This window comes from Drosophila busckii, chromosome X (genome assembly GCF_011750605.1).
Source record: "Drosophila busckii strain San Diego stock center, stock number 13000-0081.31 chromosome X, ASM1175060v1, whole genome shotgun sequence".
Classification (NCBI taxonomy): Eukaryota; Metazoa; Arthropoda; class Insecta; order Diptera; family Drosophilidae; genus Drosophila; species Drosophila busckii.
Window position 1 is genome coordinate 6,165,883 of NC_046608.1, and position 12,365 is coordinate 6,178,247.

At 34.5% G+C, this 12,365-nt stretch overlaps 2 protein-coding genes across 3 annotated transcripts; both read right to left on the reverse strand.

Annotated features, from left to right (window-relative positions):
• Positions 1-6: 6 nt before the first annotated feature.
• On the reverse strand, positions 7-4,771 carry LOC108606365 (MICAL-like protein 1). The gene is made up of 8 exons (XM_017996414.2): positions 4,757-4,771; positions 3,320-3,497; positions 3,071-3,258; positions 2,940-3,016; positions 1,964-2,880; positions 1,159-1,908; positions 890-1,097; positions 7-826 (listed from the first exon to the last, which is right to left on the reverse strand). Exons 2-8 carry the CDS (start codon positions 3,469-3,471, stop codon positions 710-712), a joined length of 2,409 nt encoding a protein of 802 aa, XP_017851903.1. The 5' UTR covers positions 3,472-3,497; positions 4,757-4,771; the 3' UTR covers positions 7-709.
• Positions 4,772-9,205: 4,434 nt separating this feature from the next.
• On the reverse strand, positions 9,206-12,193 carry LOC108606369 (guanine nucleotide-binding protein subunit beta-1). 2 transcript variants are annotated; one of them, XM_017996418.2, is made up of 3 exons: positions 12,165-12,193; positions 10,845-11,535; positions 9,206-10,769 (listed from the first exon to the last, which is right to left on the reverse strand). In XM_017996418.2, exon 3 carries the CDS (start codon positions 10,597-10,599, stop codon positions 9,577-9,579), a length of 1,023 nt encoding a protein of 340 aa, XP_017851907.1. In that variant the 5' UTR covers positions 10,600-10,769; positions 10,845-11,535; positions 12,165-12,193; the 3' UTR covers positions 9,206-9,576. The 2 variants fall into 2 exon arrangements, with proteins under 2 accessions (XP_017851907.1, XP_017851906.1); XM_017996417.2 differs by lacking the exon at positions 12,165-12,193 and adding an exon at positions 11,984-12,149.
• Between the last annotated feature and the right edge of the window lie 172 nt (positions 12,194-12,365).

The following is a 12,365-nucleotide window of genomic DNA, read 5'->3' on the forward strand; positions in this document are numbered from 1 at the left end:
TATTTTAAAGAGTAGGGCGGGGTACTTATCAATAAACAAAAATATATAAAAATTTTTTCTTGCAAGCAAACTAAAATTACATTCGATGAAAGTGGAATGAACAGCGACAAGCTCGGCTTATGGCTTTATTTTAAATACACTTTGTGAGCTGTCAACATTACTCTATTATAAAGTTTATATACAGCATTACGTTGATATAACAATGCAACAATCTTTACACTTTGTATTCGCATTTCAGAGAAAGTAAATATGGCTAAACAATTCTTTATGGCCATAGCATATCAACAACAAATAAAATATGTATTACAAAAAATAAATGAAATAGAAATTAAGTACCCAACATAAGAACAGAAATCACAGAAAATTGTCAGAGATAAACAGGAAATAGACACGAGACTACCAAATAAAAAATAAGCACTCCAAGTGCTCGCTTGCTTTCAAAAAATTTCATATCTACGGAGCCAACATTATAATTGCTCTATTTTACTTTCAGACATGCATACGCTATTGTCAAGTTAAATATTATATTTAGATGCAAATAAGAATCTAAAAACGCTACGCCATAAAAAATTGTCTTACCTATCTCATTGTTGAGTGCATACAAAAGCGCGACAGAATTGTTGCCTAGCACAAAGTATGACAATGTTTTTGATATAAGGTAATTAACTACATTGTATGGTGAATTATATTTACCATGGCGCACACACACTCAAGATTTGTTTTTGTCTCTTTTCAGCAGTTTTACTTTTTTTGACAGCTTAAATTTCGATGCCTGCGGTGGTGGAACACGCTCCGCATTATATTCGGCCAGGGTTTGTTTAATACTCTGCAAATATAATATTAAGTACATGCAATCAATTAAATACTTAACTTTGAATTGTAAGTTTACCATATCTTCTTTAGCTTCACGTATGCGATCGATTTCCAAGCAATCTATTACATTATTGCGCAAGTCTACAAGAGTTATAAGTCGTGAGATAAGACTCTCTTCTTGTGCTTTATCCGAATCGGTCTTGTTATGATCAGGCTGGCTTATAAGTGTGCGTAGCTGCTGCTCAATGTTGGTTTGCTCCTGCTCTAAACGGTGTAACTTACGCCTACAAATACAATATACATAGTATAAAAATATGCACATTTTTACAATGGGGAGTAACTTACAAATGCACTAGCTCCGCCTGTCGCCGAAACAGTTCGTTTTTCTCATTAACCAACTCAAAGAGTTGTAATATCAAGTCCTCCACCTCTTTTGTATTCTTCGCAGAGGACACTTTTAATTTTGTTGGATTTAAGTGCATGCTCTCGGAGTTTGCCTCACAACGCTCGCGTATCATTTTCTCCAAAATAACACCTTGCTTCTCCAATCCCTGCTGTTGCACTTCGATAATATTTAGCTCATGGCCAATGCCTTGCAGATTAATAGAGTCCAGTTTACTGCGCGTTGAAATTGGTATGGGCGGGGCAGGTCCTTTACGATGCGCCCACTTAGGTTGTGACAGCTTCTCATTGCTCGATTTGTATGTTTGACGTTCGTTTATGTAGGAATGATGTAATGGAATGTTAGTAGTTGAATGTTCAAGATTCATATCGGATAGAAGTTTCTTGTCCAGTGGCACTAGCTTCTGACCGCGTGGTGGCCGTTCAACGGCAGGTAATGTTGGTATTTGTTCAATAGCGCTTCTAGCACTCTCCCTCTCCAAGGAAGCACTCTTTGAGCTTGTTGTATCATTTTCTAATTGTGTCTCCTTTTGCGCAGATTTAGGCGGTGCTGGAGCTGGCTTTTTATTGCGTTTGTAAACATGTTTCTTATGTGGGGACTGTTCATCATCATCATCCATTTCAAATGGATTTTTACTGACCTCTTGCTCGCGCTTATGCCGTACGTCGATTGTCTCGGATGATTTGGAGACCCTATGAGAATTAAAAAGTTAATTTGCTTCACAAGCCTAAAACAATCTACACTTACGATTTATCATTGTCTGGCTTTTCCAGCTCCACTTCATCATCTGAACTATCAAACGGATTTAGATTATCCTTTGCTTTAATTTTGCTTGGTGTATCTTCAACTTTAATATCAATCTGGTCTTCTGCTTTCATTTCATGGGGTGTAGTTTCAGGCACAAGTGTGAGATTATCCTCTGTTTTTATGCTAGTGTCAAATACAGGCTTCAATTCATCATCCTGCTGTTCTTTAGTTGCTTCGATGAGATCATCATCAGTTACTTGATGTAAAGTTATATTAATATGGCTAGAGCTTTCAAGTGTTGGAGATTGTTGTGGAATTTCCGCTTCTAACTGCACAGCATCCTCAATTTCAGCTGTTGTTTCCTCAGTGGGTAAATCGACTGCTGTGTTATGTGGTGCTTCTGTTTCAGTTAGCTCTTCCTTGCCTTCATAGTTTCCATCAATCTCTGAGTATTTTTTGTGCTCGAATATTACTGGCGACGCTTGCCGTACAAGCTGTACATTTAAATGTGCTATATGACGTGATTCTTTTGTATGAACAACAGTTTCTTCTGTAGGCGACTCCTTAATAGTAGTATGTGACTGTATTTCTGGCATATCTGTATATGTAATGGCATTTTGATCATTTGGTTCGTCAATGGATTTTGTGTGCATTACATCTTTTAATGCAGCCTCATCATCTGAATAATTAAAACTTAGTCCACCCATTGTCGCCTGAGAACATTTTTTGGAGCAATACATATTTTGATCATCGCTTCTAATTATATTGTCGATTGTCAATTGTGCTGAGCAGTGCTTGCACTTTAGGCAATTGCGATGATAGACTTGTTTATCAACAAATATGCGTTCCGTTAAATAAACCGGCAGCATGCATTCGTGACAGCAATTGCGTTTCAATTGATTGATCTCGGGCTTTATCTAAAAGCAATTGCACAATGAATAGAAAGATTTATTATTAGGCTCAAGGAGTTACTTACTTTTATGTCCGAAGTATGGCTTTGTTCGTTGCTTTCGTGGAAATCTCGCTTCAATTTTGTTTTGTCAACATCTGGCACTGAAATTAAAATTGTTGCAAGCTCTAATCAACAATAACATTCCATTAGCTTACCTCGAGCATGACTAAATGCTTGATAAAGCTGTGATAAATAGGTAAGTATTGATAGTCTATCAGGTACTGTATAGGCAGCCATGTCGGCAGCATCAAGTAAGGCTGGTATACTGAGATATTTTTCAGCTGTTGTAAAGGCCAAGTCATTATTATGATAAATGTCCGAGCTTTGTAATTTATCAAAATCACTGAAAATAATTATAAATAGCTTTATCAGTGTACATTAGGCACACGAAGCATCGAACTTACATTAAATCTGGACGGAAATGATGAATAATTGCACAAAATCCAAGTCCATCACGCCAGGATGTTGTCATATTTTCAATGTTAACATTGTTATAACCTTTTGTCACACGTCGACACCACATCTCCAATGCTTTAGTGCCACGAAGCTCTGTCATGTTGATAAATATTTAAAAAACGCCAACTAAAAGCAAACAAAATAATTAATGCATTCATAAGTTTCGGTGATCGTTAAAAATATAAAAAAAACACAAGTTATTCATCGTTCGACCTAATTGTGTTCTTTTATACATCTGATTCGGATTGTCATTTTATTAGGCTATTTCTATGCCAATTCCTTTCGTCGATTAGAGAGCAATGTTAATGGGCACTAATTCACAGCCAAAACATTTGCAGTTCCTCTATAGAGACCAATGAGGAACTGAAACACCTGTCCAAACAACCTGCTGCGTTGCAGAGCTTAGGATATAAAAGAATACTTACTACATTCAAGATCACAAAGATGTGCATTAAATTTAAGTGCAGTGCGACTTAATTTTGTTGTTAAACAATATAAATATTTATATTTTTTGTTAAAAACACGCTCAGCTTATAAATAATTCAAATGATAGTTTCTGTGACTAATGCTTGTCCTTTTGCTCGATAATTCTTGCGTGCCACAACGATAACATTTCTAACAGCTGATTCTGATAAGACGCTATATTTACCATTAACAGAATAAAACACAATCAGTTCAATTAGCGATAATCTGATGAACACAATCAGAAGACAATTAGCACCGCAGTTTAAATTTGCTCGTTAAATTATTTGTTATTGTATATAACAGTTTTTTATGTAATGTTGGTTTTAAGTTACAAGAGTGATAACTGCATAAGATAATTTGTTGCCACAAAAACTATTACTTAAGAAATTTTGTACGAACAGCTACATTGATATATTTCTACCTACCGATCACCAGCTACTGGCCTTTCAATAAACTTTTCATTATATGTATTTGACAGTTTTCATGTACCCCTCACGCCTTCTCTCTTGAAAAGTCAGCTAACAATATTAATTGCTTCATAAAAGTGATAATTGTTTATTTTGTTCTTTGTTTAATTTATGCAAGATGATTCACTTTGGCCAGTCTTTCACTGATAACATACACACATATGTAAATTCTAATCAGAAAACATACAATTAATAAGATTAAACTATTCACAATTTGAAACTTTGAGTTTATTTGTTAAACTACATTTACACGTAGTTACAGACATACTTATGTATATGCAAATGTATGTATGCATACCAACATTTGTATGTATGTCATCAAAACAGTTAATGTGGCAAACGGAGTACATGATTAACAATGCATTCTTTACAGTCAGCTAGACAGCTTTACCATGCATTGCATTTGGTTTTTATAATTTTATGACCTTTTATAATATACGTTTTTATACATACCTACATGCAATTGAATTTTTAAGTGAATAAGTTTCAATGTAATCCAAATAAAAACTCATTCACAGAAGAAACTTGAAATTTGATCTTGTTCGTTTTAGTGCAGTGTTGCATATAAATCCAAGTATCGATATTTACATATAAGTAGTTAATCTCGTGCCAACCTTAGCAAATGAATCGACAAGATCGATAACTTCTGTAAACTAACATAAGCTTTGAGAAAAGTATGCTGCTCGATAAATATACTGATATTCAAAATAAAAATCATCGATTTCAGATTAATTACACAAACTCTTACTAATATGTAAGCCGATCATACATCGATATGTTTTAACGCTGTCCGTTACGACTGCTAGAGCTAGCAACATCATTTTAGTTTGTTTATTTTTCTTAGCCAAGCCAATAAATGTTTACTTTATCATATCATCTGCATGGAAGTCTTCAAATTTGCACATTAGTAGCCATTACTTACGCCCAACTCTTTATAGATCTAACACTTAATAATACGTATACGAATATTAAGTATCCGCCCCGCTTTTGAATTTGTGATTTGTAAATCAAATTACCAATTCAGTTGATTCGACCGCAAAATTCATAGCAAAGGTTAGCCGTTAGCCCAGTTCAGTTACAATTAACTTTAAGACAACCGGTGATATATTTTTTTTTTAATTTACCCGTACAATAAATTTTTCATTTATTTGCTTAAACCGGTTGGCATACAAGTTGCAAAAAAAAAAGTGCCAAAATTGTAGCATAGTTTGTATGAATTTATTAAAGTTGATTTGAGATTTAAACAAAATTTGTTATACTCGAGTTTACTTATACATGTACGTATGTATGCGTGCATGGCTGTTGATTATTCATACATAATTTTTAATGCACAACTTGTATCAGCATTTATAAAACTTTACGTGTACTCTGTACATACAAACATACATACATACATACGTTGACCCATACGAAAGTGCATTGCAATCATTACATATGTACATACAAACTTATGTTAGGAGCAATGGGCTCGCCTTCAACTATAATTTATAGTAGCCTTGTTAGTCACTTGTTCCCATTACGAAACCAAAGAAACCTCTAGAACAGCAACAGTAGTACGCATGAACATACATACATACATGTATGTATATGTATATTTGTATTTGTATGTCAGTACTTACATATGGAACAGTATGAAAGAGGGCGCCAGCCTTTAAGCAATTTCACAAAATGTAAAAATTAGTTTGTTGTTACATATACATACGAGTAAGTGTATTTGGGATGTTAATTTATTGCTATAAATACCTACATACTTCACATACATCTTAAGTCCCCAATTCTGCCCATCATCATCAATGACAACATACTAACTTAATTAACTAGCTCCCGAGCAGCTAAGAAATGGGTTCCACTTTTACTTAACGAAAATCAAATTCTTACACTTGTTTTGGTAAATGCCAAGTTCAAGCATTTGACATAAGTGGTACATACATGTGTACAAACGTATGTAAGCAAAAAAATTTGTATTTCTTTTTTTTTTTTGTTTTTTAATGTTGTTTTAACATGAACATGTATTTTTAATTTCGTTATCTATTTGTTTTTGTTTTTTTTTTTATTGATAATACCATAAGCATCTGGTTATTGAGTTGTTTGTTTTGTTTTTTTTTTTTTGTTGATGAATTCAGCTAATTACAGACATTAATTTTATTTATTACTTTTGATTTAGGTATAAATTGTACATAAGAAATCATAATCAATGTTGTACGTAAGTATGTACGTACGTATGTATGTATGTTATGCATGCATTCGTGAATTTTTTTGTTTGTGGCATATATGTATGTATATAAAAACTTAATAAGTATGTATTTGTATAAGTATATTTCATGTATATGTACGTTTAGAGCTTTACATTTACATGTGTGTGTTTTCTTTTCTTTCTTTCATTTTTTTTTTTGTTTTTTATTTGTATATAAATATACGCATCGTATATGTATGTATGTGTATGCATATGAAAGGATTCCGGATAAAGAAACACAATTTATTAAATTGTTTGCTGCGCGACCCCACAACAACAAAAAATAAAAATTAAATTGCGAATAGCGTTACATGTCGTTTAACATTATTATTAATTTGCACGCTCTTGTTGATCAACTTGATTTTTACATAATTTGAAATATATGATAAATAGCATACACACTGCACAATGATTTTTTTATTTTCTTTAATTTTAGGCTTGCTTTCCATACAGAAATTAACAACAAAATGATAACAAAAAAAAAAAAAAAAATTGGGTCAGAAACTTTAGCACAGCGCACGTTTTATATTCGAAAACAAATTAAATTGTGTTCATATTTGTTGAAATGTTATGTTTATAGCTTAGGTCAAGGCAGGACTATGATCATTATAAATTTTTTTTTGGTTTTCTTTATTTTTTTTGCCATAGTATGAGGTTTAGCTATGCGTAACTATATATTGTGTACTTTTAAATATTAAAAACAATACTAATATATATGCTCACACCAACACGCTTAGGAAAAGCCAAAGTTTATGTTTTGGTGTGCACCAGCTTTCTTATGTTGTTTTTGTTCTTGTTGTTAAATAATACAAGTAGTATATAAAATAAGTTACGGAAGGAAATGCGGCTTACATACATACAGATAGATGTACGATATACATATAGATATATATATAAATATATATATATATTTATATACATATATATACGATTAGCAAGAAGTACTAGTTTTTCAGTTGTTTTGGTTTTTTGCGCGTTTGTTTTGCAAAATAATGCACAAGTAGTTATAGATGATAGTATATTATTTATGTTTAAGAGCTTGTTGTAATTAATTTAGATAGTCCTGTCTTATAGCCAACAACAAAAGAAACAAAAAGACAAAGAGATAACAAAGACAAAGAAAAGCCTATAACAAAAACTATATAATTATAAATTGCAAACCATTCCACTTGTATGGTATGGAGCCTAGTTGCAGATCTTTCGAATACACTTATCCTGTAACGATTGATAAATTGTTTTTATGTGCCAGCGACAATAAATACAAAATATATATTTTCATACACGAGAGATGTCATCATATATACTTGTTTATATATCCATGCTGTGAGTGTTGTTGAACTTTCGCGATCGTTACTTCTGTTAGTCTATATGTTAAGATTTCGTTAAACATTTATAAATTTTTTTAGGTTTAGTTAATTTTTTGTTTTTTTCCATTTATTATTGTAGCTTATATGGCATTCAATTAATATGTAAATAGTTTTATTTTCACTAATAAGTATGTTATTTAAATCATTCTTATTTTTTGCTTGTATATAAATTAAGGACTTAAACGTAATAAGAAAAATGTTTTATAAAGTTTACCGTTTGTGTTTTTCGATTTACTTGTTGGTTTTTTTGTTTTTCTATTCTTCTGGATTACATTAAGTTTTTTTTTTTTTTGTAATTTACGCAATATTTAGTTGCTGTTTATTTTCTAAATTTGTTTTTTTTTATTTTGTTTTTTTTTTCATTTTGTTTTTATTTATTTTTGTAAATGCCTCAATTTTATTTGACTTTGCTTCATTAAGACCAACTTGTAATCGTGTTTATGTGTGTGTGTGTTTGTTTGTTTGTGTGTGCGTGTTTATGTGTGCGTTTGTTTGTATGATGTATGTATGCGTGTATGCAGATGAAGTCACACACACACACACACACACATGCACACATACATGCATGTAAGGATTTTGAAATCTGACGATTAAGACTGACTGACGCATCAACCGCATTCAATGCGCTTTACCAGTTTAATCACCATCATATATAATATATATTTATGCTGTTGCTGCTGCTGCTGTTGTTGTTCTTGTTTTTGTTTGTTTTGTTTTGTTTTGTTTTTGTGCTGGTGCTATCATAGTAATAACGTGTGGTGCACTTTACTATGTAGGTATAAATGTATATGTATGTATGTATGTATGTATGTAGTATATGAAGCTCTCTCTATCTGCCGCTCTCGCTCTCTTGTCTGACTTACTGCAATTTCTGACTAAACAACTGACGTATGCGAGACGTATGTTGGTTTGTTTGTTTGTTCTGCATAAATTGTTTCATTTACACTAATAATATAATAATATACTTGCGTGTGTGTGTGGTTTTATTCGCGTATGTGTGTGTGTGTGTGTAGTTGTATGTATGCCGTTGTATGTCTCTGTGGTTGTGATTTTGGTTGGTTGTATAAGTATAATAAGTATATAGTAATATAAATAATTTTTTTGTATATAAAGTTCTTGTTTTGCTGTGGTCTACGTTGCAGTCAACGTCGTTTTTTCCATATACATATACATATATATATATATATATAAATATATATATACATATATATATATATTTATATATATTTGTTTCTTCTTTATAATCGCTGCTGTTATTCATTGTGGGGCGCCAAACGTTTTTTTAATTTATGTTGTATTTTGTTTTTTTTTTTTGTTTTGTTGTATTTGTTTAATAAATGTATGCTATGCGTCCCTGTTTTATAGACAAACAACAGTAACGAGGAACCATTGACACCAAAGCACAATGATGATGATGTTTTGTGTGGTGCGACATATGTGTGTAATTCTAAACCCATCATAAACGGGGGATGTCGTGTTGTTGCTGTTGTTATTGTCGCTGCTGCTGCCGCCGACGTTGCTGCCGCTGCTGCTGCTTAAACGCTGACTACGTGCAACCACCATCACGTTGACCCTACCCTTCTTATATTTTTGCTTCTTCATCTATTATATTTTACTTCTGCTGCTCTTCTGCCCATGAATACGCATATTTGTGCCAAGGACCAAGAGCGAGCTTAGTTCCACACGCGCAAGAACGAGTCCCACGATCCTGTTGCCACTGCCATGCCGTTCTCGGTGACGCCCAGACATGAGACGCGATTATCGTGGCCAGCCAAGATGCCGGAGCGCTCTGCCTTCATTGTGTCCCAGACATTGCAGTTGAAATCATCATAGCCCGCTAGTAAGAGGCGTCCACTTTTTGAGAACGCAACGGAGGTGATGCCGCATATGATGTTGTCATGCGAATACATGGCCAACTCTTGATCGGCGCGTATATCGAAGAGACGGCAGGTGGCATCATCGGACCCTGTCGCAAACGCTTGTCCATTGGGGAAGAAGGTGACAGCATTGATATCAGACTCGTGGCCAGGGAACGTTTGCTTGCATACACCTTCTCGTATATCCCACAATTTGGCGGATGCATCGCAGGCGCCGGATACAAATGTTTTACATTGGGGTGCAAGAGATAGAGCCATCACATCTCCCGTATGTCCCAGAAATGAGGTGACCTGTAAGCCGGTTTCGATGTCCCATAGACCGCACGACATATCACCTGAGCTGGTCACAATTTGATTGTCGTCCAGGAAACGGCAACATGACAGATAGCCGCCATGGCCGGGCAGCTCGCGGGACACACGCACATTACCCTCGCGCGTTTTTAGGTTATAGATTGAACACATATTATCGAGGCCACCGCAGGCCACATAGCTTCCCGATGGAGCGTATGCGCATGTCATCACCCAGGACGAGCGCAGCGGTATGGCATGCACTTTGTTTGTGGTATGCGAATCCCAGACGATCAGTTTACCATCCTGTGAGGCCGAAACTAAATTCCTGGAGTCATTGCCCCAATGCATGGCATAGATTTTGGCCAAATGACCGCGCAGTGTACGGCGTGTGCGCATTTGTATGCGGCCAATTGGTTCCAGTGTTGATGCCGCCTGCAATAGGGACGTGTCGCATGCCGCCTTTCGTGCATCTCGAATGGCATTCTTAAGAGATTCCGCTTCTTGTCTGAGACTGTCTAGCTCATTCATCTTATATTTCCAAAGAGTCTGGCTCCTTCCTTTCTTGCTTTGCTTCTAATAATTTTCTTCGTTTCGCTTGCGCTCTCTCACTCACTCTCGCTCGCTCTTCGCGTGTCTGTCTGTCCTCTCACTGAGTCGCAGCGGCTCCTGCTTCGACGTGGCAATTCGTGCTTTCAAAGCTAATAATATAAATAAATAAAACAGTGTTATCACAAAATTAAAACAATTACAAATATTTACAAAGTTCAACTCACTTTTAAAATATTTTGATTGCTACCGCCTTTGTTAACGCGAGTAAATTCCGCAGGTTGACGATTTAAACATATAAGCGGCCCGTATAAATTTTATATATATATATATGTTTATATATGTGTTTTTTCCAGCCGACTTTAGCAAATACGGAAGTTTTATGAGTTTTCACTTGGGGTTTTTGTGCAAAATTTTCTAAACACACAACTTCTGTGCGCCTGGGAGGTCTGTTCTCTTTGTTTTCTTTGGTTCTGTGGTCTCGTAGAATATAAAGCTGTGTGACTTTTTTATAACAATTTTTGCTTTTTTTTTTTTTTTTTTTTGGTGACCTCTTTTATTTGTATATATTCGTTTCGTAGATTTTTGGTTGGATGACGGTGAATACGGTGAATTCTCCTTTTTTTTTGACTCTTTTTTTAATTGTCAATTGTTCGTCATTTAAGCAGCAATTAGCTTTAGATTTAGACTTTTTTTAAGCACTACTAGTCACACTTGGAATTTGCACAGCGGCCTTTAAGTATTTGAACTTTAGGCTTGATGTTTTAATTGCAGCGTTTGAAACAATAATTTTTCCCTTTTGATCTTGTATGCTCCCCGTTTGGTCCGTTGCCTTTTCCTAGATGGCTCGGCTCAATTTGCTTTTTTTGGTACACCAAAATTGCAATTTTCGCACCACCGATGTTAATAGCAGTGAAACTAATCGGAGCGAGCAGTACAACCATATTGTAGATGTATGTGCGCGAAAACAGGTTCGAATTATATAGCAGGCAAGTAATGTGAATGCGCCGGTTATCCCGTTTGCACCAACGCAAAGTGACGTTCCATGAAATAGACAAAGAGCGAGAGAGAAATAAAAGGGAAAAATCAATTTTAAATACTAAAATATTACTTAGGATTACACTTATTTTAACTTTTCCGCACCCGCACCGGATTGTTCACTTTACATTTTAACACTAGCACGCAAATTGTTTATCAATAAACACATTGTATGTTTTTTCAACATGCTAAATTGTTTCAATGTGATTTAAATAAAAAAAAGAATATGTACACATGCATACATATACATTTATATATGTATGCATACATATATTAAACGCATTATTAGTACACATACACACAGAACCACATCCACTCACACACATACCTAGCGGTCGCTTCGCAAATTTGTCTGTATCTTCACTGGAGTATATACATTATCATACATAAGATCCGTATACACTGCAATCGGCTTTATAATAAAAGCTATTTATTTATTAATATAGATATTGATAATTGTCAACTAATCGCCAGCAGATCCGACGATTTTCACTGCATGCCAAACTCACCACAACTTCTCATTTGCACTCTACAATTGGCAGCCAACACCTACAAGCGTTCAGGTATGCATTTCAAATATCGATTATATATCGAGCAGGGCTGGGGAAAAACATCGATCAACTATCGAACAAAATCTGTATTTTTCTTACTAATTCTACATAAACAATAACAATCTCTTAAGCTAAAATGAAAACAAATATATCTCAAAA

Bases quoted from the DNA above. Each gene is read 5' to 3' on its own strand.
- LOC108606369 (XM_017996418.2), bottom strand. From the start codon at position 10,599: ATGAATGAGCTAGACAGTCTCAGACAAGAAGCGGAATCTCTTAAGAAT.
- LOC108606365 (XM_017996414.2), bottom strand. From the start codon at position 3,471: ATGACAGAGCTTCGTGGCACTAAAGCATTGGAGATGTGGTGTCGACGT. The intron at 1,909-1,963 runs GTAAGTGTAGAT...TAATTCTCATAG, and splicing joins AAGCCAGACAATGATAAATC to GGTCTCCAAATCATCCGAGA. The intron at 827-889 runs GTAAACTTACAA...TTATATTTGCAG, and splicing joins GTGAAGCTAAAGAAGATATG to AGTATTAAACAAACCCTGGC.